The sequence below is a fragment of the Myotis brandtii genome, unplaced genomic scaffold (genome assembly GCF_000412655.1).
Source record: "Myotis brandtii unplaced genomic scaffold, ASM41265v1 scaffold176, whole genome shotgun sequence".
In the NCBI taxonomy this organism is placed as follows: domain Eukaryota; kingdom Metazoa; phylum Chordata; class Mammalia; order Chiroptera; family Vespertilionidae; genus Myotis; species Myotis brandtii.
In genome coordinates, this window is record NW_005356519.1 from 2,416,357 (window position 1) to 2,442,299 (window position 25,943).

Here is a 25,943-nt window from a genome sequence, read left to right on the forward strand (position 1 = left end):
CCGTGCACAAATTCGTGCACCAGGCCTCTAGTATATAAATAACAGGTTGTCTCAAAAAAGTATACACATACATTTTTAATAGCTCAACTGATGTTTCTTTTCAAATTTAACCCATTGGAATTAACAATTATTCAAAGTGTGTAAACATTTTTGGGACACCGTGTATTTATGTTAGGAGCTTTATAAACCCAAACTGAGACAAAAATCAATATGGGCATAATCAAGTACCTAAAGAAGCATAAGGTTCCTTGGGAGAAGCAACCCCAAAGTAACCCATGGTTGGATAGGCATTGTAAAGTCTATGGTTTAGATCTGAAACATTGCTTCAAACCTGCTGTTTCCCTGAATTCACCGGTCAATTCTCAAGCAGGTATAATGTGACTAAATTGTTGACCAGAACTTATGTTCACTAACTGGTTATTTTTGAAACAAACTGTTCTACACTAGTAATTAAAAACCTAACCGTGTCCGTTTTTCTACCTGGTTGGTCCTCCTTTCAAAAATGTAGTTTTTGTGGTAATCTATTTTTAACTCATGCCAACAACTAGATCTACTAAGTATATATCAACATTGCATACTCTGGAAGCCTGAGACTCCTGCCTTCTTGAAGAGCCACAGCTATACACACATATACACACACACATCAGCCTACTTGGGGCTTTGAAGCATAACCAATCCCAGCTGAAAGGCAGCCTCCTCCACCTTCTCCCCCGCTCTAGGAGATGACTATTGCTCTCCCATGCAGATTCTGCTATAAGCACCATACAAATTAATGAAGACTTGGAACAGCTGAGACTAATTTTTAACAAACTAATGAGGCCATGAAAATTCTCATTCTTGCAATCCTTAGACAATGTCCTAAATATGTCACTCTTGGTAACACACCCGCTCCTGCATGCTCATCCAGACTCCCCTAGCCTTCTACCACCCTGATTCAAACTCCCTCCCACAGTGTGCTCTCCTCCCAAACCCTTGTAGTACCTAACCCCTGATTCTGAGGTAACAGCCCATCATTCACCCTCTGCTTCTTTCCATTGCTCATATCTCTGGCTTTCTTTTAAGCCTGGCTAGAAAAACCCAAGCTCTAGATTAATGAACTTCTTGTCCTCTCTGTTCCTACACCAGGCTGCACCCTATAGATCAGGGTAACTATAAACCCAAGGACTCAGCTCTTTCAAACGTTCTCTGTTCAACTCAAATACCTTAGCCTATAACCTTCTCCTTAACTCCAAGCAGGGCACATCTACTTTGCTGACAGAAGTTAAGTCACTGCTGGGTAATTTCCTCAACTTCCCTTGTCCCACCTTAATCACCCTTTCTTCCCAGTCCTTCGTGTCAAAGGCATGTCTCTCCCCTTGAGTTCAATTCCTCCAAATTGATGTCTAGAGTAGACTTTGAAAATGAGGAGATAAACAGGTAGTCATTATAGAAGCACAAGTGAGAGGTAACAAGAGCCAGAAAACTGTGGCTTCAGGAATACTGGCATGTGTCCCCCCTCCACCCTGAGTTTTTGGAGAATAGCTAACCAGGACTACACAGGCACACCTTAAAGATATTGCAAGTTCAGGTCCAGACCACTGTAGTAAAGCGAGTATCACAATAAAACGAATCAGGATCTTTTTGGTGGTGGAGGGTCTTGCCTTCAATTTCGAAGAAAACACAACACCCGTGAGGCACGATGAAGCAAAGCACAATAAAATGAGGTATGCCTGCGATTACATAAAACCACTAGCACAGGTGTGCACCCTTGCATAACTAGGAGCAGAGGGGAAAGAAACTTTATTGCATTCTTCTCTCCTGTGGAAAAAGATGGCTGAGAAAAGGTAGAAAGAAGAAAATAGTGTAGAACAGTGATTTAACAGTTAAGGAAGTAAGATGTCTATTTATATTTACGTTTCATCTAAAAGGAGGAGGAGGAAATTAACCTTCACATACATTTACTACAGACTGACGCTGGTGCCTGTCCTTTGGTGACCTCCACGGCGTCCTCTCATGGTCAGTGTCTGAGGTGACCTGAGGAGAGAGTGGGCATCCCAATAGCTCCCTGACACCTGGTTTGCTTTCAATATGTACAGTAGACTGCAGTTTATCTACATCAAGTTGGGCGAAATGACATATTTTATCTCTTTGTGATGAATAAGCTTTACCATATATGGCTTATATGAATCCCTGCAAAATTTAGAAAAAAAACAATATGGATTTAAGATCTTACAAAGCAAGAAACAAGTAAGAAAATGACAGAGATGGCACTGCTAGGACGAGCCCTTCATCAGCCACATCGTGAGTCCTGCAAAATTTAGAAAAAAAACCAATATGGATTTAAGATCTTACAAAGCAAGGAACAAGTAAGAAAAATGACAGAGATGACACTGCTAGGACGAGCCCTTCATCAGCCACATCGTGAGTTAAAACAGGGTGGATCTTGTCAGATGTGATACAAACTTGGCCAAAAATGCATTAAAAACTCTTTGAAATTTGTCTGTACACCATCACCAATGTTTTTAAAGATAAATCTCACCCCAGGACTATACTGAGCCTTGAGAAATTAACTCATGATAAAACATGTGCAAATAGTAACTTAGAAGAAATGAATATACATTCATAGGAAGTGTTTTCTAAAAAAACTTTTATTGGGAAATATGCCATCAAGGAGTCTGGAGACCACTGGCATAGAAGGTAGAGTCTAAGGCAGGGTCATCAGACACACACAGTAGCTTGGGGACTAGCAAATGTTCTGTTGGATGGCATCAGATCACACATTTGACGATAAAGCACGTGCATTTCAAGGCACCTTGTCAAAAAGGAGTAAAACTGCAACTCATTATAATTTCCCTTGTTGCAAATATTTATAGCAAATATTAAAATGACCAAAAAAAAGGCAACAAGATCCTCTCCTAAACTCTCCTTTTCATGTTCACAGGTCAATCTCCCCAGGGCCAACCTGGGCCCTTCCACCCAGATTTGCCTAAAAGGAACCAGACCTGAGAGTGGGCCACGTCCATCTACTTCTGCACGGATATCAGAGAGGAAGCTCTGTTAGTTCAAAAGAAGGTAGCAATACATAAGAATTAGTTTTGTTTTTTTAAGTCAAAGAAGTCTACTTCGTGATCCAACGTGCCTCCCTAATGATTAAGAACTTAATTAAACAAGAAGGCCATTAGGAGGGGGGGGACCCCAAACCTAAGCCTATAAATGCCTCAAGGTTATGAAATCAAAACTCTAAGGAGAACCAATCATAAGCAGCCAACCAGGCTTCAAACTGTGGCCAATCATTTCCTTACTTTGCTTCAGCCTCCAATAAAAGCCTCTTTCCAGCGCCAGTCAGGTCAGGGGAACACGGCCTCAAATAAGCTCTGAAAATGTTTAATAGGCCTCAGTTTGTCCCTTGACAGTTATGGTGCTAGGAGAGGAACGCGAAGGAGGCTGCTGACTTCCCGGGAGCAAGGCGCAACCAGGCGCGGTACCTGCTCTCCCGCGCGGCCTCTGGAGGTGGCGGCGGCGGCAGGTCTGGGGGCTCCCCGCTCCGCAGTCTCAGCCTTACAGGCTCAGACTTCACCTGGGCATTTCTGTTTCCGGTCTGGAGACTTACACGCTCAGACTTCACCTGGGCATTTCTGTTTCCGGTCTGGGTCCGGAAGTCAGCCAGAGTCGGGCTGGGTCCGCGGGCGGACAGGGGCCGACTTGGAAACCAGACTGGGGTCAGTGCCAGGCTTCGGGTGAATAACATTTTGTCTTAAAGCTGAACAGCTAGGTGAATCTTACCAAAGATAATTGTGGCCACAGTGGAGGACTTTAAACCTGGAACTGTTCATGAAACAAGGAGGCTACTAGACAGAGGGGGCTCCAAGGCATGGCGGACTGTACAGGCTACAAAAGCAAACCCAAACCTCAGCCTGCGGATGCCTCAAGGTTACAAAACCAAACACCAAGGATAAGCAAGCACAGCCAGCCAACTAGGCTGTAAGCTGTAGCCCACCCATATTTCCTTGCTTTGCTTCTCTGCCTTTTCTTTATTTTTAATATATTTTGTATTGATTTCAGAGAGGAAGGGAGAGAGATTGAAACATCAATGATGAGAGAATCATTGATTGGCTGCTTCATGCACAGTTCACATTGGGGATCCAGCCCACAACCCAGGCATGTGCCCTGACTGGGAATTGAACCGTGACCTCCTGGTTCATAGGTTGATGCTCAATCACTGAACCTCATTGGCCTGGCCTTCTGCCTTTTCTTTTTTTAAATTTTTATTTTATATTTTTATTGATTTCAGAGAGGAAGGGAGAGGGAGATAGAAACATCAATGAGAGAGTCATTAATCAGCTGCCTCCTGCATGTCCCCTACTGAGGATCGAGCCCACAACCCGGGCCTGTGCCCTTGTCTAGAATCGAACCCAGGACCCTTCAGTCTACAGGCTGATGCTCTATCCACTGAGCAAACCACCTAGGGCCTGCCTCTTCTTTATAAAAGTACCTGAGCTCCAGTTGGTGGTGCGTCCCTAAGCACATCTAGTTTGGTACTACTGATCCCAATCAATTTTTCTCAAACTCGTAATAAGTTTAATATGCCTGTTTACCTCTTAACAGAACCAGCCTTTACATTAAGATATTTAGAGTTGAGATTCATTCCCATGTCCTGTATTTGTGTTTGTTTGTGTGTGTGTTTTAAGGCAGGCAGGCAAGAAGGAAACAAAACCAAAATAAAAAAGAGGAAAAGAGGAATGTGTATAAGAAGAGGACTGTCTGTTGCCTTCACTGAAACTTGAGGCTCTAGGGTTAGCTCAAGAGGAAACAAGTATCAGACATCTACATTTGAAAAGTTCCCGAGGGCCATTGCTAACTAGTAGCAGTTCCCGAAGACATCTCTGAAATATTTTTTAAAGCACTTATTTTTCTCCAAAAGATTATTTTACTACTAAAAAAAATCAAAACCCCTAGCTCTTTAACAGGGGTGGCATTCAAACAGGCTGAGATAAAATCATTCCCTTACATTTGTCTTTGAAATGGAAATGGGATCCCATGCAAAGCACCAAAGGAAAAACAACAATTTCAACTGCCATCTTGGGTGACAGGCTTATAATCAAATGAAGGAATTACAACATGTGATCTCTTAGGTTAGAATTACCCTTTCCATCAAGGCTCCCACTTGAGACCTATGCTTTCAAGAAAGAAGGAATTACTATCACTTAAGAAGGGCACCTAATTTCTGTTTGTGGAAATTCCAGACTCTTCAACTTTGCCTCCATGAAAAAGGCCATGCAGGGAACCTATATTACCCCCTTGAACCTGAACACCACCATGGCTATTTGCTGAAATAAATTTACAGAGTTATGGGGAAAGTCGTGACCTGTCATACCCAAAGTAACAATCTGCCATCCTTCTCGTTATATTTGACATCCTTTTTGTAGTTAGGAAGTCTGTCATTTGCTTTTTAAAGGTACACAGTCCAGAAGAATATTACTATATTACTGTAATAAAATCAGTCACCCTGTCACATATCTCCTGTATTCAGCTTATGTGTTCTGGTGATTTCTTTCTTTATTAACTGTTTCCCCCTTGAATAGAAGAGAACAGGAACCCTGTAGACTCAGGGCCACTGCCTGGCTATCAGATGGTTGGCACTTATTCAATTACTAGAGGCCCGGTGCACCAAATTTGTGCACAGCAGGGGGGTTGTCCCTCAGCCTGATCTGCACTCTCTCCAATCCAGGAGCCCTCAGGGTATGTCCTACTGACGGCTTAGGCCCACTCCCCATGGTTCTCTGCTCTCTGCAGGACCTGCCTGCTCCACACCCCAGTGACGGCCAAACAGGCCATGCTGGGAGCTGCCTGTGGGCCACGCTTCCCTGCTCCTGGGTCTCTGTGACTACAGCCAAGCAGGCAGTGCTGGGAGCTGCCTGCGGCCCCACTTGCCTGCTCCTGGGTTGCTGTGGTGACAGCCATGCTGGGAGCTACCTGTAGGCCATGCTTCCCTGCTCCTGGGTTGCTGTGGCGATGGCCAAGCAAGCCCTGCTGGGTGCTGCCTGCGGGCCGTGCTTGCCAGCTCCTGGGTTGCCCTGGTGACGGCCAAGCAGGCCCTGCTGTCTGCTGTCAAGCTGGGTGGCTGCTCTCGACTCCCAGCCAGCAATGGTCCTGGGAGCCTGCAGGCATGGCTTTGCGCCTGACCCAGGCCGCTTGGCGCCTGCGTATGCAAAGTAACCCGCCATCTTTGTTGGGTTAATTTTGGGCATGGCTTTGCGCCTGACCCAGGACCCAGGCCGCTTGGCGCCTGTGTATGCAAAGTAACCCGCCATCTTTGTTGGGTTAATTTGCATACTCACTCCTAATTGGCTGGTGGGCGTCACAGAGGTACGGTCAATTTGCATCTCTCTCTTTTATTAGTGTAGATTTGTAGAATGAGTAGTTCATGTAATTTTATTATATAGTTATTATAATATCATATCACTGATATCCCCAAGCTTAGCCTGTTAACACTATTAGTAAAATACATCATACATATAACCTTTATTTTAAACAACAACAACAACAAAAAGCCAGAAAAAAATTCAGTTTAAATAATCAGGTATTCCATATGTTCAAGTGAATATGTTTTATTAAATGCATACTAATATCTTTCTATAGTGAGTATACATAATAAGTTAAAATGTATATATTTATTAAATATAGATATAATACCAGAACATGATTATTTCAGATGAGAAATCAAAATAAACCCATTTTTAAGTATCTTTTGGTCACTCCAAATTGATATTGCTCATAAAAAAATACACGGATTTTTCCCTGGGGGGGAAAAAAAATTAATTCCATAGCAATGTGGTTAAGGAACATGTTTTATTTCATAGCTTTCTGCAAGCAAAAATTGCTTTAATACAAAATGAGTTCAATGATACAAGTGCTACTGTCCACTCAAGCAAAAGAAAACCTCACAGTTATATGGATGCACTTTATAATGATATTTTTACAGTATAATAGGTTTACCGTCCAGGACACCTCTGGCCTCACGTGAAGAAATGGCACAGAAATGGTGCAAGGGTCCTGACCATCATAGCTCTCGTGGGTGCTTCCGAGTAACTTCCTGGGAGTTCTCTGTCAGATACAACTCACAGAACTGGGTGTGGATGTGTCTGTCTTTCTGCCCTCCAGCTTTTAGTTTACATTAAAATCATCTTGACATATTCCCTTGTGTGTGTCTTTCCCCATTTCGGAGTTTCCACAAAAGCGAGAAAAAGTCATGAGGTATCCTTAACGTCAGCTACCCATATAGGGCTGTGGCTTTAGAGGATGTGGACTTACCTGCAGGTACGGGAACTGATTTTAGTGTGTGCTCCCGACGTTACAGTGCAGAAATGTTAGTGCATGTTACACTCTACCTTCCCCTCACATAGAATGTGACTTTAACCCCAGAGTATCTGACAAAAAATTATACAGATAAAATAAAAAGACAAATACACAAATAAGGCCATCTGCAGAATTTTAAACTCACCTCTTGCAATATTTCACAATAATTTCTACATCATATTTTACATCTTTCAAAACTTAAATAATAAATGCTTAAGGAAGGGCCTTGGTGGAACCAATGGCACTATCTTTTTGAGGATTTGTCCAATTTGCTGGCCGGTGACTTCCTCTGGGGTGTAGGGATTTTAGAAGGCTTGGCTGTGGACGGCCGAGAGCTTGCTCGGGGCGAAGGTCTGTATGTTTGGGGGGCAGTCTCCACATCTGAGCACACGGACTGGATTTCTGAAATGTCAAAGTCTGACGCATCACTGCCTCGGCGGCTGCTGGCCCTGCTACCAGCCTTGCTTCCCGCTCTGCTTCCTGGTCGGCTGGGAGTCTTCTTGGGATCTGGGGAGAAAGGGCAGAGATGGGTCACCCTTATTACTGGGTCCATCTGCAAGAGGCTTCCGAAACCTCATGCCACCTTGAATCTCAGCGATTTCTCTTGACACCTTGTGGGCACTCAGAAAATACTGTGGGTTCATGGTTCTCTCCATTCCACAAGGGTTGGCAGCCCCCCTCTAAGCAGATGCAATATACAGAAAGCTGGATTTACTAACACAATTTAGGTTTGGGCTTAAAAGAGGATTTCATTCACTATAAACAGATATAAAGAACACAGCTCTAATGTACGGTTGTGCTTTCCCAAGTGTAGTGTGGATACCCAGATGCGTGCAGTGCAAACACAGAGCAAACTCCTAGGTGCAGGTTTGGCCCGAGGACAAGTAATTCAAAGCACATGGGAATTTAAAGGACTTGAAACTTTAAAGAAACTTCAGGCTCGCTGAGCACAGAACCCCAGGGGTTAGGCTCACTCTTCTGTGAGAACATGAGAAGCACTGGTGTCAGGCCCAGTCTGGGTGGGTTTCTCCAACCACCTGACATAGAGCCCAGTACATTTTCCAAGCAGACAGAAGGACCAAGACTTTCCAGCTAAGAGGGGCAGGATACTATTGTAGTTTTCTTCTGTTCTCATCTCTCTCTGGCACTTTCCAAAAGGGGTTTTCTAGTCACCTACTCCCATGACTCATGTATCCCCTACCTTTGTCGGAGGACTGGGGCTACGTGTCATTTCAAAAGAACACAGCATCATCAATTCATAATTTCTTCCTAATGAGGACAGGGGACTTCCATCTTCAGAGTGTACTTCAAAAGCCACTAAAGCAAGACATGCGCCCTGGCCGGTGGGGCTCAGTTGTTAGTACGTCAGCCTGTGCACTGAAGCGTCTCTGGTTCGATTGCAGGTCAAGGGCACATACCTGAGTTGTGGGTTGGATCCCAGGCCCTGGTCAGGGCATGTGTGGGAGGCAACCAATCCATGTGTCTCTCTCACTCATCTCTGTCTCTTTCTTTCTCTCCATCCTCCCTTCCTCCCTTCCACACACACTAAAAAAAATCAATGGAAAAAATATCCTTTGGTGAGGATTAAAAAAAAAAAAAAGGCATGCACCACACTCACCAGCAAACTGTGTTCGGACTCTGGCGGCTGCAGTTGTTATCAAGCCACTGTCGTCCCCAGAGTGGAAGCCTTTCCCTGATAAATATCCTGGAAGTCGAAGCTTGCTTCCTTGTATTGGTGTTCCCTGTATTCAATCAGTGAAAGCACATTTCAAGATACTGCTCGAGTTCATCACCGACAACACTTTAAAGATGGCTGCAAACCCTCTGCTAGACCTCTTCAGCGAGGCATGGGGTTCTCACTTGCTTGTCTCCACTAATTTCTTATTCTCTCCCTGAATTCAAAGGGAACCTTCCAAAGACAAGGAATTCATGTTGAAGAAGAAACACAAAAATGGAGACCCCCAAATGATGGCAAGGGGAAAAAAGACAAACTAAACTGTGAGTACGTTAGTATCTTCCAGTCTGTCAGTAAATAGTATGGAATTAAGAAATACTGATGAATCGATGCTGACTGCATGGTACAGAGAGGAGATGGGGCTGAAAAATTGTGCTTGGATACTCTGCTACAGCCAACACTTTTGGGAAACTAGGCAGAAATAAACCAACAGAAATAGAACAATAAGTAAACAAGTAAAGCCGAGATAGCCATCACTTAAGCAAATTAACTGGAAAAAAAAGTGACGTTTTAGAACTTGGTAAAATGCTACTTCATTTTCTGGCTCCATGACCTTCTGTGGTCCTTATATACAAAGTACTTAGGCAACGTTTGGGGATAATTCTTTTAAAATTCTCATAGGAGTTCACAAAGATTGTCTAAAGCAATAACTCTGAAATTTTATCATAAGCCTAAAACAACTGTATTTCTTATAGATCACTACAACATTTTGAAAATTCTCTGAAAGTTAAAAAAAATAAATACACCAATTTCCTGAGAAGTGTAGGGATTGCCATATTCCTTGATGAACTCAAAGGGAGCTATTTGAAAGAAATTAATACAAATTATGTGTGCATTAAAAAAATGAACTGTTTCTTTATTAAATAGTTATAAATGTTTAATAAAGCATATGTAAGACCTTTTGATACACCAGGGTTACAAATCTGTAATATTAACGTAATATTTGTAATTCATTTACATATGTATCCATACATATATATTCTATACATATATTTTACATATGTATTCTATGCATATATATATGTATAGAATTTATATATGACTTCTATACATATAATACTTAAGTTTTCAAAATATTTTCAGACGTATAACCACAATTAATTTTCCCACTCATCTAATCACAATTTTTTTTTTTACAAATGTGAAAAATGAGGGCCTGAGGAGGGAAGTGATTTGCCCAAGATCTGACATCTCTGATCTAGTTAAATTCCTAACTAAGAATATCTCAATTATCCATAAAAGAGTAAGGACCCACAATTATAAAATATATCACTCAAGGTAGCAGAATTCATTACCAAGGAAGACCCAAAGCGTTATTCTCAGAATGCCTTGGTTGTTTTGAATTGTTCTAAACCCTACCTTTAAAGCCCTTCTATAAAGGTACACTGTTGTTTTGTCTGTTTGCTTGTTGTTTTTTATCTGATGACCCTACTTGAAATAAATATAGTTTTCTTTTAGTCAAAATTAGCATGCTTAGACTTTGATTTGAGGAGTCTCTACTTTTTAAAATTTTGAACTAACATTGCAGCTCGAAATATTTAAAGCAAACATGTTGCTTGAGGTTTCTTGAACTGGTCTCAGTTTTTGCTACAATAGATCCATCATGAGTGACAGACACCTCTAGATGTTATAATACTACTGCTTCTCACTTAGGGGGAGGGGTGCAAATGAGGGGCTGGGGAATGAGGAGGAGTTGAAGAATGAGTTGTTTCTGCCCCATTTCTATCCCTATAATTAATGTTATTTCCATCATTTCCATCTGAGGCATGAGGGAAACAACAGTTTCCCTGCCTATGTTTTATTACTGATGTGAGAATTAAATAATAGATCAGAAAGTGTTATCAAAAGCATAAAGGGCTTTCTAAAGCATATCACTTTCATACTTGGATTCTGGCCTTTAACCTGAAATACTTCCTTCAACTCAAAAGACGTTATTTAGGGACTAGAGTTCCGGTGCACGAAATTCGTGAACGGGGAGGAGGGTGGGGAGGAATCCCTCAGCTTGGCCTGCACCCTCTCCAATCTGGGACCCCTTGGGGGGATGTCTGAAACCGGCAGTTGGACATCCTTCTCACAATCCGGGATTGCTGGCTCCTAACCGCTCACCTGCCTACCTGCCTGATCGCCCCTAACTGCTCTCCCCTACCAGCCTCACTGCCCTAACTGCGCAATCCTGAACTGCTCTCCCCTGCCAGCCTGATTTCCCTAACCGCCTCTGCCTAGGCCCCCGCCACTGTAGCTTTGTCCAGAAGGACGTCCGGAAGATGACCAATCTATCTGGCCTAATTAGCATATTACTTGCCTTGCCGACCTGACTGTCCCCTAACTGCTCCCCTGCCGGCCTGATTATCCCTATCTGCCTCGGCCCCTGCCACTGTAGCTTTGTCCAGAAGGACGTCCAGAAGATGACCAATCTATCTGGCCTAATTAGCATATTACCCTTTTATTCGAATAGATTTTCTCCCCCTAATGATTGTGGTTTTTTTCTAATCAAACATGTGCTTATTTGGTGCCTATGTTGGTCATTTTACAGAGAAGTTTCTTTAAAAGATATATGGTTGACTTTCACTTGAATGTAAAGGATCTATGTGTTAATCTTGGCAAATTTTATATCACCTAAATATTGTATCCCCATATATCATGCCATATTAAAAAAGCTAGAGCTTGCTTGAATAATAATAGCCATTGAAGTCCAATAAAGATATGTACCTTTGGTAAATGATACATAATTGTTTGCATGACTAAGCCCCTGCTCTTATGTCTCACCCACCCAGTGTTTTGGGGCAGAAATAAGTGTAACAGACATTCAAAAAGACCTTGCCTATAGTGAACACTCAATGAAAATTATTTTAGTTAAGTGATTTCTCTTGCATATGACACTGCCTCTCACTCTCACCTAAAGGGGATTGGTTGCATTTCTTATCTCTAGAAGCAAAAGCATACCATCAGCTTTAAAAGAAACTTTACTTAAGTCTGGATATAATCTCTTGTACTTCACTCTCCCAAGAGAGAAAATTAAAATTAAGTATAAGGTACAGAATCTGCAGGTATGGCTATGTTAAACTGACATTATACAAGGAGAAAAATCTAAAATCTGTCTTTTCTGTTAACCCTTTACTTTCATATCTTCCAAGAACTGGTGGGTTGATATTTATTTTATACAAGTCTATTAAAAAGACATAGCAGTGCCCTAGCTGGTTTGGCTCAGTGGATAGAGCATTGGACTGGGAACTGGAAAGTCCCGGGTTCAATTCCAGTCAAGGGCATATGCTCGGGTTGCGGGCTCGATCCCCAATAGGGGGCGTGCAGGAGGCAGCCGATCAATGATACTCTCTCATCATTGATGTTTCTATCTCTCTCTCCCTCTCGCTTCCTCTCTGAAAGCAATAAAAATATATTTTTTAAAAAAGACATAGCAGTATCAAAAGTACATATATGAAGGGAGAGTTAAAGCAATGTTAGTGGGTGACAGTTTCAATGAAAGGCTGTTAGACTGAAATCTGGGGCCTTACGATACCTCTGCAGATGGCACGGAAAAGTCTGAGCACTCTGCTGTCTTACAAGGAGTTGACATTTTGCTGTTTGTCAACCATGGTTTACCATAATTGCGTGTTAAAGGATGGAGGATCTGTATGGAACAATGGCAAATCAAACGTAAAGGATAGCAGGTAAAACACAAAGCCACAGAAAGAGATACTCATAGCAAAGACTCACATTTCACAGTAAGAACAATAATAATTAAAAATACGTGGAAAGATCTGATGGCAAATCATACACAACCAAAAAAATGAATGAAGCTTCACAAAGAAAAACCAATCTGAAAGGTAACAAAAGCAGCTCCCAGTCTCTACAGGGGCCACAGGGCAAAAGCATATATTTAAAAAAATAAGAATCATCCTTCATTTGCCATCTTGTGAGAAGGGACATAATGGAGAAAGCTCACAGATTCTAGGGTCCTACAACATTCAGAAGTATACTCAAGACACTGACTGCATGGGAGGAGGAATACATTTCCCAGCCGAGTCCTACCTTGGGTGTGCTGGTGGCATGGACCTGCGGGGAGGCCGCCTGGACAGCCGGACTGGACACAGATGTTGATCGGTTGGGGGAAGCTCCACGCGATGAAGGCCGCGATCTTCGGCCGCGGGGTCGGAAAGCAGCCATACCCTGACTGGCACCGTCTGCTAAAATGAACTTCTCCCGAAGTTCCATGTTCGTCCTTCCTTTCGCTGGATCGCATAACACACAACGAGGCACACAAAACAGAAGAGGAAGGAAAACAAGAGGCGCTCAATCATTTATGGGAAGAACGACCACCTGGCGCCACCGATTACGCTGAGGATTTGAGAACATCTTTTTCCATGCCAACTCCAACTCAGCATAACAAAAAGGCGAATGCATTCCGTTACAATGCATTCCTTTTGGAGACAAGTCAGTTTGGGAAAGAAAAGAAAAAGTGTGTTTATTCTAACACCAGACACCAGCCAGAATAACCACTATCAAAGAAAGAGTCAGCATGAAAATGGAAAGCTCATGCTAAAATATTGTTAATCCACCAGCTACTGATGCCCACATGGGTTCATGACCCTTTCCGCACACTGAGAGGACAAGCCAGTCAAGCAGGGACTGTGCCTTTTGCATGTACTGCTGAGGTAAGGAGAATGCCAGTATTTTAACTTTGGGATTAATCCAACAATAGAGTTACAAAGAAGGACAGATGGCTTGTTAATCATGATGACAACATTGAAACTCTCAGTTTTTTTCACTGGAATGAGGCAGCTAGTATTTTTATTTTATGCTTTGAAAAGCTCTCTTTTACCAACATGCAATAACAAACACCAGACCCAGGGATCCGGGAGGTCATCAGTGATGCCACACTCATATGAACACATGTGCGCACGGAGAACACTCCACGAGAACCCGATGCAGCGTGTTAGCATGTGCTTGATCACTTACACATCACCTACGCTTGCAACACACTGCAAGTGTGTGCAACGTTCAGACTGTACGTTTGGAAGCACCAGCTCAGTTGGATATGACGTAAGCCATACGCAATGGATGAAGCGTGTTATTTTAAAACAAATAATTAAAGCAGGAATGTAAAAGTAGGGAAGAAAAAAGGTAAGAGGGGAGAGGCAAAGAGAGGGGTTGCCAACCTATAGTAGGCTGAGTAGTAGTAATTGAAGAGTTTGATTCCGAACGTAACATTTTAGTCCCATGATGATGAACTAGAAAAAATGACACAGGAGATCAATCACATTAAAGAATACTGTTAGCAGGAAAAGAAACAAAGTACAGTCAGTAGTTGAATATGCAAAGGGGTGCTCAGGTCCGGCCTTTGGCACACATTTAGGAGAAAAGCTGCATCAGGAAAAGCACTCAAAGGTTTGACTCAATAAGAAAAATGTATTTAGAAGACTTTGCACAGTCACACCAACTTTCCTAAGCAACCCAATAGAACACCGCACGTTCTAATCTCTTTGTTTCATAAAAGGAACTACATTACCTTAGGCTGCATTGTTTTCAAAATACGAAACAAAAAGGGAAATTGTGTGATTTTACACCTTTTGACTTGCAGACAGCAGAGCTCCTAGGTATGGCTGTGTGATCATCCTACGGTGGCCTTGACAGAGAGGCCTGCTGACCACAGAGGAACTCACCCACCACACCTGTGTCTTCAGTGGCAGCAAGGTAACCAAGAGCCCACTGGGGGAACCATGACCTCCCACCTGGTAGCCTGATAGTGCCGGCACCAACATTTGTTCTTGTTTGTTTAAAGGGATTAAAATGGGTTCAAGAAAAGCACAAAAGTCTTTTTTGTCTTTTTCAAAGAAAAATGGGCCTACTGATGAGTCCATGGGAGCTAACTAGAAACGGTAATCAAATGACCACTTGTAAGGTGAATCAATAAGGGATTCCAAAATTGACAACAGGATCTGAAAAATAAGAAAAATTAAAAGCTGATCAAGGGCTCTTAGGCTGGCAGACATGGCGAGAGCTATAGTTTATGTCTATATTTTTAATGTTCTGCCACTTCAAAGTCAGAGTCGGGTTATCAGTTCTTGCTTTTTTAATCTTTAAGTACTGCTTTCCTCATCTCCACCATTGCATAAAAAATTTCACGTTTAAACTTTCACTAGCCAGTATCTTCAGTATCCATCACCTCAATTTCTTTCCCCTCCTATTTTGTTATTTAATGAGAGATGAATTCCTTCCCCTGGTTGGTGCAATTGCTCATTTTGAAAATTGCAGATGGGATCATCTCAGAAAGGAAATCTAGTATTTCTTGCCTCCAGTCCCATGTTTATCCAGAGAGTTCAAAAAGCAACGAGAAGAGCATGGTTTAACGACTGCCACAAGTTCTCTGGACACTTCAGGCTGACAGACCAATGTGAAGCACTATTGTAAATAAATGACCAAAATTATACCCGAGCATGTTTTTGTTGCTAGAAACGAATATAAAATCGACATCCTTTTATGGTGGTATTATCTCAACAAAGGTATCTCCTTACCCCTGCAAGGATCGTTTTTCACCAAGAACTCATCCAGTGCCATCCACCCGCCTCCGACGCGAACCATCACGGTACTTCGCAGGATTCGGACCAGTCGCAGCTGCTGGGAGTCTCCAAACTGTGAAGATGAAGAAAGAAGACCCTCTAATTGTCACTACTCGTTCTACACTAACGGGTAGCGTGTGATCTGCAGTAGCGTAAGCAACCAACTTTAACGTTTTGCTTAGTTCACAGCGATTAGTAAAATCTCAGAAAAAGGCGTGTGTAATGATCTGCGTTAGGCTGCTGCATGCTGATTTAGCCCAAAGGAAATAGTTTGAAAAAAAGATAACAAAGGTTATCAAGTAGAATATGGAAGATTTCTTCTAAAAATGATTTTTCTTTCTTATGACAGATACATTAGTAAAGTGGTGATTGAAACATGTTTCTAGAAATCAAACAGCCATGAAAATAAGCATGGGCCCACTTGCCCAGGATTTATACAAAGCAAGATGATTCTAAAGAAGATGTAGTAAACTCTGATTCTTCTTCATTAAAACCTCCTCTTACACTAAAACTTTGCCATTGAAATCTGTGGGAGAAATCTTCATAAACTCATAAGGTGATAAAGTAGTAAATGAACATAACCAATAAATATCTCACAGTCAAATAAAATTTCTGCATCGCTAATAACCTGGTAAACCCATTTGTTAAAGACTGGGCGAATGTGCCATTTTATATTACTGTAACATTAGAACAGTCACTGGCACATTAATGATACAGCTTTCAAATCTAAAAGACTTTCTCTTCAAACTGTTTGTACCATAACTGCTGACTGTAATAAGCAGTCATCTTTGTCTTGCCCTTTCCACGGATCTCCAATCACTTGGATATGCTATAAATTCTGCAAGTCCTGAATACATGTCTAGACTACACGTAGTTTCTGATCACAAGGTTGATTTGTTTTGAAAGCCCATGAGAAATAATTTTATACTTTTAAATCATTTCTAATAGGCTCATATCCAACTTATAAAAAGCACCATATTGAATTTCACGGCTGCCAACCCAGCAGATACCATAGCAAAATGAACAGTCAATTAAACATACATAGCTTTTTTTTTTTTTTAAGGCAGGTAGAATACAATTGCGACTTTGACTATTTGCCTAGGCTCATGATGGATAAACAGAAAATTTTAAGTAGAAACAATCTGCTACCCTTCAATATGCTGAACCACTGAGTTTCAGGAAGTGAACCCTAAAACAAAGCCAACCATTCAAGACCCTGAAACTCAGAAGGACCTCAGAGGCATGTAAAATGCACCGGCAGAAACTCATGCGCTTTACATCAACCCTTTTTATATTGCAAATTCTAAGTCAATTTTTAAGCCTTGAGATTTAACTTTTCTATCATTGAACCTATTCCTACAATGTACTTGAAGTGTAAAAAATAAAAAATATATATATACTTATTTTGTTAGAAAAAAAATTTGGTGCTGCTGATAAGCAAAGGGAAAGGAGGGGATTGAAAGAAAATTACCCTTAAGTAACCAGATAATTAGACCAGACATTTTTGGTCCAGGACTACATTCAAAACAAAAGTTTTAAGGAACTGACTGAAGTACTTTACATGTGTGAAATTTCAATTTTAATAAACAGATGATTTTAAATTTTAATTTGAGAAGACATTATCTAACATTGTCTTCAGAATTTCCTTAATTCTCCCAAGAGCCAAATTATGAGACAAGAAAAAATAGACTAATGCTGTTCTTTGTGCTTTCAACGAAAGAAAACCTTTTGAGGTATTTAATCCTTACTGCAAATAAATGATGCTATCTTAATTGCTACTCCAAATAACAAGAATAGAAACTAAATTTTTATGTATTATAACATATAGAAGTTTTAAAAACCTCTATTCAAATGAACTAAACATTTCTATTTGAAATGATTATGTGATTGAATAAGTGGGGATCGTAGATAATTTGAAGTTTAAGATGTAATATGGGCTTAAAACTGCGAGGCAGAATAATAACTAATATGATATGGTCAGGTACTATAAATAGCACTGCTCTTTCCAAAAGCACATAGTAAAAAAAGATCCTCCTTGTTTAAATCAAAACATGATTGCTCTTGTCTTTAGTTCTAAAATTCTTATGTGCAGTACCACCACACAGTTTATGTGCTGACTTAAATGTGAGGTCAAAATGGCATAAAATGTGACTAACATTTTGTAAGTTACAAGAGATACATTTTCTCAAAAGGAATTACAACATTCAAAACCTCCAGGGTTAAAATTTCTACCCACAGGATGCAAAGTTATAAATTGATTTAGGACAAATGGACAATATTTGCTTTGGAGAGGACACATTATTTGTGGCTGAGTGTCACTGAGGCCTCTCCATACCCTGTCTTTGTGTCTCTGCCTGATGCTGATCCTTCTCTAGCCACTGTGTATCACACATCCTCAGTGGTAAACACCAACAAAGCTATGTAGGGATGTGTGTTCCATGAGTACTGGCATAAACCCTGTGCTAATAGTATTATCAACAATGGGAACTGAAAATGGCATTTGTAACACTGTAACCAGCCAAGCCACAATTCATTATCTGGTTTGCTTAAAAGTAATCTCCTCATTTGAGACACAAGGCAAAAAGGGATCCTGGATCAAGGACCCTTATAGCATTTACAGAACCACCACGCCAACCAACAATGTAGTAGCTAGGGGGGCAGCATGGGAAAGATTGGCCATGGCAAGCTTTAATGACTATGAATTAAAGTTTAAAAAAATCATTGGGAACTTGCGAATACATTCCACTGAATTATACCTGATTTCCCAGGAAGAACTGATAAAAAAATAAAAAATGGAAGAAAGATATAATTAGTTCAACAGGAAACTTTCTATATGGCTCTAGAATACACACACTCTCACACTCAGGGCTTCTGGATATAGCATCTAGTTTAGAGATGTGCAGGTATCCAACTTCAAACCCAATAATCAGAAAATCCCCTATGTAAATTTTCTGAAAATCTTTGGGTTTCAAATTTAAACTAAAAATTCAAATACTTAGATGAATATTTTTCAATATGTAAATATAAAAATAAAAATGAATAATGTTTCATTTGTAAGTAATATACTGTATTAGGGGATACCTGGCACATTTTCTATCTAGCTACTACATATCAGAGACGTTCCAAAAATGAGAAAGAGTGATGAAGTCACATTGGTCTTCAAGTAATTGTTTTGAGGAAGGTGAACCAAGTTATTGAGATTCTGAATAAAAGGGGATACTACCGTACAAGTGGAAAACATTGCCTCTTTTTCATTTTATAAAAATTAGACAACATTTTTAATTTTGTTGTTCTGGCCTGGAATAGCTTTATTATTGAAAAGATGAAAACTTACCTGTAATCATATAAAATAGGTTATTTATATATATAGAAGCCTAAGCAACCATTCCACCGGTCGCTATGATGCGCAATGACCACCAGGGGGCAGACGCTCAACGCAGGAGCTGCCCCCTGGTGGTCAATGAGATCCCACAGCGGGAGCACCGCTCAGCTGACCAACAGGTGCCAGACGCCGGGCTCATGGCTGGCGAGTGCAGCTGCAGCCATGTGAGCCTCTCCCACGGACACTTCCCCTGCGCGCCCCTCCCCCATCCAGACTAGGACCGGGATCGGGAATGAATGGGCGCGAGCCCACAGCTGCTTCTCGGTCATGGGCGCACCAGCATTGCCCTAGGACGGGTGTGCAGAGACCACAGTGGAGCGGCAGCGAGCCTACTGAGCGGAGGTGGCGGCAGGCGCAGTGGGGCCGGGATGAGCAGGAGCGGTGTGGCACCGGGCCTAGGCTCGGGCTCCTCCCCAGCCGCCTGCCGCTTTGCACACTACTACATCCCTCGGGGGATGTTGGACTGCTGGTTTTGGCTCAATCCCCACAGGCCACACCAAGAGACCCCACGGGTGCACGAATCCATGCACTGGGCCTTTAGTAAAATCATATGAAGCAATATAAATAGAAGTAATGTGTTTTTCTGCAAATATTTTTCTTCTTAAAGGGAATGTACATGTTGTACATGTTAAAGGTATGTCCTTATATAGAAAATGCACGCTATTTTTATGTAATTTAAAATGATGAGCGTTAGAAAGTCATACACCATTCAATTTTTATATGAGGTAAAAATAAACAATTAGCACTCCTAGAAAACAATGCAGATCAAATTACAAACAAATTTTGAGTTTTATGCTTTAAAAGAACTACAAAGTTACTTTGAAAACTTACCCTGTATTTGTTGTCTCCAATCTGTTCAACTTGAAATCGTTTTGCACATTTACACTTAGCTACCTCCCTCGTCACCTGCCAAAAACAATAATGAGATATCCACTTTAATGTTATTATTACACAATGAATTCTTAATACCCTGACCAACTGCTAAACATGGAAATAAATAAAAGGGCTGCATGAGTTGTGCACGAGATCTGGCAGAACACACGGTGCAGTCATGCTGCTGCAAGCGGTGGAAAGATAGTGAGTACCTCATCTTCGATTTTGTCAGCATCGGTGACGGGTTTGTATGCATCCTTATTTGGGTGAAGGGCAGCCACAAACTCATAGTAGTCAATGTAGCCATCGCCGTCTCTGTCGAAGATGTCTGCCACCGCGCTCATCTCCAGGCGGCTGGTAGGGAACTCTACGTATTTTCAAAACAACAGCAAGTAGTGTTACTTACTTGACAAGGTTGTAAGATATTTACAATGCACATTGTGATCATTTGATATTTGTATATAGCAGGGAAAGAATTCCTCTATCTAGTTCATTAACATATCTATTGCCTCACATATGTATTTACCTTTTATGTGTGTGTGAGAGAGCATTGAAGGACCACTCTCAATTATACAATACAGTGTGATCAACTATAGTCACCATGTCACACAGGAGGTCCTCAGGCCTTATTCATTTTAGAGCTGAAAGTTTGCACCCTTTTACCAACCTCTTCCCATTCCCCCAGAACCTGCCAACCACTCTTTTCTGTTTCTATGAGTTTGACTCTTTATTTAGATTCCACATACAAGTGATAGTTAAGATACTCTCAGGATAAGCCACACAATATTCCCAATTAAACTTTATAAGACCTGCTACTTACTATAACATTTTATAAAAAGACTTCAGTCTTTAAAAAAAAGTAGTAGGTAGTGTAACTTAATTCCACCTTAAGACATTCTCAGTTGTACATTTTAATTTTAATGTGGTTGATTAAATTATCAGGGTCATAAAATATATTAAAATATTTTTAAAAAATTGATTTATATAATAACAAATTAAATCACTACACACACACACACACACACACACACACACACACATATATATATGATCTAAATTTATCTTTAATTACTACTAGGGTGAATCATTTGAAATTGTTATTTTTCTAGGTTGATAACTATTTAATATTAGCAAATTTCAAATGTTTCAACTACCACTTTCCTTAAGGAATAATTTATATGAAATTTACTTTAAGAATGACTTCCAGTAATATGTGCCAGAGCTATCACATACACATGACCGGACCATCAAACAAGAGGATGATATGTACCTTCCGACGTTTACATGAAAGAGTTCTAATTCCTACTAGTGATAATGTTAGCTCAGAATGTCAATCAGAAAGAAAAGGAAGAGACTGGCTTGCTGATTTCCATTATGCCAGGCAACACAAACAATCTAAGAATCCTATTTTATTAACTTTATTATACTAATGAGGACACAGCTTCAGTGGTGTGAGCAAACACAATTAGTTAAGGGTGTGTGACTCCAAAGCCATAAATTTTTACCAAAGACACTTTTATTTTGAGAGTGGTGACTTCATAGCCAAGTTTAAAGGCGAAGCTTTATCGGTAACACGAGTTTACTGGCCCCACAATTTTAAACTGTGCTTGTTTTCTTTAAAAATTACATCCATTTCAGTCACTTCTCTTGGGACTTACTTGAGGAAAGAATGCCATCAATAAATTCTTGTCGGGTTATTTTCCCATCCTGGTCTTTATCAATTCTCACTGGCCCCACAATTTTAAACTGTGCTTGTTTTCTTTAAAAATTACATCCATTCAGTCACTTCTCTTGGGACTTACTTGAGGAAAGAATGCCATCAATAAATTCTTGTCGGGTTATTTTCCCATCCTGGTCTTTATCAATTCTCCTGAAGAAGTCCATCACCCGAGATTTCTTGTGGTTCATCCATCGCATGTATTTTTTGCGCCAGATATCAAAATCAAAGTTGGCAAATTCCCTCAGCTGAAAAGGGCAGAAGATATTTTGGTGGGGTTAATGCTGTGCTCAAGCTATAGCTTATATGAAGAAAGTTATTTTTAATGAGCCTCTAGGTAATACAGGTATCTTTCCCACTTCAAAGAAAGGTATAACCTTACAAAGGAGACACAGAAAAAAAATTTTTTCTGTAAAGTGTATTACTGTCACTGTCGTCATTCTGGCTTTTCTTTACAAATACAGGGGAAAATCAAACTCCCAAAAAAAGTCAAACTGAAAATTCCTGACAGTGCCAAAGTCACGCCACGGGTAAGTTCTGTGCCCACTGGGCAGCAGGCCCAGCTCAGCAGCACAACTCACTGTCTGCATTTGGCACTCCCCTAGACTGCTAACAATGGCGCAGTTTCACAATCTGAAACCCTAACTCTCAGATCAAAGAATGAATATAAGGAAAATATCTGAATTATAAATGGTTATATTTGCTAGTTAATACCACCAAGCCAACCTATGTCAAGCTAGATCTTGTGTGGGGTTTTTTAAAATCCTCACCATTGATGAGTTGCCTCCCGTAGCGATCGAACCTGCAACCTTTTGGTGCAGGGGGCGATGCTCCAACCAACGGAGCCACCCAGTCAGGGCTAGATCTTTTCTTGAGTCAGTTTCTGATTATGTTGAAACATATTATTTTTTCACTTTTTTGCTTCCCTAAATCCCAGTTCCATAGATCACATTTCCCCCCCAACATAAATGTACATACTTGTGGTATTAATTTTAGAAGTAAAATACACACTCAAATAGCAAGAGTTTGCTTAAGTATTATCAGGAAAGTTGAAAAATCAAGACGTTGTCAATGTGTCCCAGTAAACAGAGCAAATGACAATATAGTGCGGAATATACATGCGAGGTTCTCACCTCCTCTAGTCTGTCCAAGGCGTCATTAAGCTTCCTCCTCCTTTCCAATGCGAGGAGCCAGACTTGCTGCCATTTGCTCACCAGTAAGTTGACCCTGGGATTCTTGGTTTCAATTTGTGTCTGTGACCCAGAGGGATATAAGCTGGAGGCTGGGAAGCGTTTTCCTGTTAAAATAAAACTTGAGTTAGGACGGCAGTTTCCGGGCTTCTGAAATAGGATAAGGTTTGGCCTTTATTTGTTCCTAGCTAAGGCTGAATCAACTTCATTCTTGGGTAGCACAGCGAGAAATACCCTGTTTAGATGATGCCTAATATCAATGGCAGGTGCATTTAAGTACTGGAAAGCTCTCTCAATAAATGTATGCTTAAGGACAGTTTTGAGCTTCAAACTCATGCCATTTCAATGAGAATGAAGTATGCTGTGACCCTTCTCTTTGTTTAGGCATCTCTTTGTTAAGGCATGATAACAGAAATCTCCCAGGGTAGTGAGAATAGTCAGAATCAGTTACATAAACCTAGTTGCCCTTCGCAGAGAATAAGGCTGAAAGCAGGACAGGTGAGGGCAAATGAGGGCAAGAGATACTGGGCACCCATTAGAGTCAGAGCGAGATACTGAACAATTCCAATCCAATGTGGAAGTAGGACACTAGCTTTCACCCAAGTCCGTTTCCCACTGACACTGTGTTTCCCATGTGGTCTCACACACAACTTGCTGCCTCACTACAGTTTTCTCCCTCTTTCTGGCTATTTTTCACCAATGTCTACAACTTCACAGAACAATTGTCTCAACACATTTTCCTCACTAAATAGTTAACTGTGGCTTAGAAAAATTACTGTGGCTTCAGGTCATATAGGAAGTTGCTGTCCATCTGGGATTTGCCCAGAATTCCTAACTCCCATAAGGCTTTACACATGTCAGAATATCAATAGCTAATATTTATGGAGCATTTAACTATCTGCCAGAAAGTATGCTAAGCACTTCAGGAACATTAGCTCTTTTAATCCTCACCACAGTCCAATGAGGTTATAAGTATCCCCTTTTACAGATGAGAACACTGAGGCTAACAGAGAGAACTCAGTAACTTGTCGAAGGTGACATTTCCCAGTTGCTGAGTGATGAGGACAGCTAAGGAGTCTGTCTCCAGAGTTCTTAACCACTTTGTTGCTTTGCCTCCTTGTGCAACACAGTAACTACAATAGATCTGAAACCATTTTTTTTTAAATCATAGCACCATTCAGAAATATACACATGGATGATATAAATTGTGCTTTTTAAAAATATTCTCCAAGCTAGCTATTATTTTTTTTAAATGTTACTTCATTGGGTCAAGGTAGCCTACAGTCATACAAACGTGGGCAAAATCTATCAGATTGCTGGTCACTACTGAACAGATAAGTCAGGAACTTTATCCAGGTCACGGCCATTTCTGTTCCATTCCACTCTAAGGTTATTTCTATAACAGAAGCAAAACGAGACAATTCAGAGGGGCTGATGATTTCTGTTTTTCTTGCAAACTTTCCAGTTTCTTCTAGCTAATTGAAAAGATAGACTTCAAGCCAATGAACTTGTACATTCTGACCTGGACGTGTCTTTTTCTTTATTTTAAAATGAGTGGCTATGAAATTTGAGCCCATGTATTCTTTCAAGAAAACCTTTTAGAATAGAGAGCTCATGTAGAATCACCAATTGCTCTAAAACTTCAAATAAGAAACCAAAACAAAAGAAAGCCAACTTCCTTGCTTCACCATCCTCATTTTAAAGAACTTGGCCACGGCTTACTTCCTGCTCGCCCCTTATCCAAGACGGGAATGTGGGACTGCAACGAGGAAGGATCAGCTGCTCTCCTCTTGTAGGTCTTGGTAACTTTGTCCACATCAGGCTGTTTTCTGGTCATTTCCTCCATGAAGGTCTGAAATGCAAGAATTCATATCAATTAAATACAAGTATGCCAGAGAAAGCCAGCTTTAGAAATGAACTAAAAACAACAGGATAAAAGAACCACTCTATTATTTCTGAAAAACAAATAGATCATCGTGTTTTATCTTTAGGGGGGCTGGAGGGAATAGGGGAACTAAACCATCATGACATAGCATTTACTCATCCCTAACGACTATAAAATGTTACAGCTGCTAAGTAATTCCAGTATTGCAAAAGCAGTTGGTTGTCATTTGAAAACCACACATGGGAGCGGCTATGTGAATAGCGTAACCTATGTGTGCACCAGCCAGAATCAAGTGTCCACACTCTTCAAAGGATCTTAAAGTGAGCATTTGTCTGCAAAGGAACTAGTTCACTGGGGTGGCCCCTACGACTCTTCCGTGGCACACTTCACCTACATATTTAAGATGGCTGTGATATACAGTGACAACAAGCATCCACATTAAATGGGGATATGTTTAAATATTTCTGTCAATGAGTATGCTTTGCCAAGGAGGGTAAACATTATTCAGGTTAAAGTTTATATTTAAAAGGTCTGACTATCTTGCCATTTCTTACCTTGTCTCCTTAGGCTTATTATTCGTGTTGACTATATTGTCAATGTTATATATATAATTATTACTATATGCATTCCTCTATCTGGACTATGCAGCAAAGGCAGAGGCTGCAGTGAAAAAGGATGGGGAAAGGAGGAGGCAGATGACTGTGAAAAGTGACACATTTCTGGAATATTTGTTACACTAGAGAACTCTGATCACTTTAATACCTTTGATCACAGAGAACATGGCCTGAGACAGTGCAGGGCCATGACAGACACCGACACCTTATTTTTTTATTAAAATATAATGGCAATGTTCACTGCTTAACCACCTAAGCCAACACAACGTTTCTCTTTGTAAATGTAAATTAAACTAACAAGCAAACAGATCAAGGTTAGTGTTTTGCCCATCATTTCAGAGTTTAAAACAGGCAGGATATACAGGAACACCTTATCTTTTTATTAAAATAATAATGGCAATGTTCACTGCTTAACCAGCTAAGCCAACACAACAACATTTCTCTTTGTAAATGTAAATTAGACTAAACAAGCAAACAGATCAAGGTTAGTGTTTTGTCCATCATTTCAGAGTTTAAAACAGGCAGGATATACAGGAGAAATGACTTTTTAAAATATGTATTTTTTATTGATTTCAGAGAGGGAGAGACAGAAACATCAATGATGAGAGGGAATCACTGATTGGCTGACTCCTGCACGCCCCCTACTGGGGATAGA

General features: G+C 40.7%; 1 protein-coding gene and 2 long non-coding RNA genes across 21 annotated transcripts in view; 1 reads left to right on the forward strand and 2 right to left on the reverse strand.

Annotated features, from left to right (window-relative positions):
- Positions 1–84: 84 nt before the first annotated feature.
- On the forward strand, positions 85–18,638 carry LOC106725605. Its single transcript, XR_001361528.1, has 3 exons — positions 85–162; positions 8,788–8,792; positions 18,627–18,638. It is a non-coding gene; the product is annotated as an uncharacterized LOC106725605 (long non-coding RNA).
- Positions 2,612–4,045, reverse strand: LOC106725604. The gene is made up of 2 exons (XR_001361527.1): positions 3,605–4,045; positions 2,612–3,556 (listed from the first exon to the last, which is right to left on the reverse strand). It is a non-coding gene; the product is annotated as an uncharacterized LOC106725604 (long non-coding RNA).
- DST (dystonin) overlaps positions 6,568–25,943 on the reverse strand; it is a 448,713-nt gene continuing 429,337 nt past the window's right edge. For 6 of the 19 annotated variants that reach the window (XM_014537311.1, XM_014537308.1, XM_014537295.1 and 3 more), the window contains 13 exons: positions 24,512–24,641; positions 22,733–22,896; positions 21,734–21,847; positions 21,541–21,589; positions 20,095–20,249; positions 19,841–19,915; positions 18,384–18,401; positions 15,583–15,700; positions 14,227–14,298; positions 13,100–13,299; positions 12,588–12,698; positions 8,954–9,077; positions 6,568–7,842 (listed from right to left, as the gene is read on the reverse strand). In XM_014537311.1, the coding sequence (XP_014392797.1) occupies positions 7,580–7,842; positions 8,954–9,077; positions 12,588–12,698; positions 13,100–13,299; positions 14,227–14,298; positions 15,583–15,700; positions 18,384–18,401; positions 19,841–19,915; positions 20,095–20,249; positions 21,541–21,589; positions 21,734–21,847; positions 22,733–22,896; positions 24,512–24,641 (1,593 nt within the window). In that variant the 3' untranslated portion in view covers positions 6,568–7,579. Of the gene's footprint in view, positions 7,843–8,953; positions 9,078–12,587; positions 12,699–13,099; positions 13,300–14,226; positions 14,299–15,582; positions 15,701–18,383; positions 18,402–19,840; positions 19,916–20,094; positions 20,250–21,540; positions 21,590–21,684; positions 21,848–22,732; positions 22,897–24,511; positions 24,642–25,943 lie in introns of all 19 variants that reach the window. The other 13 variants (XM_005863309.2, XM_014537300.1, XM_005863310.2 and 10 more) reach the window with 8 other exon arrangements.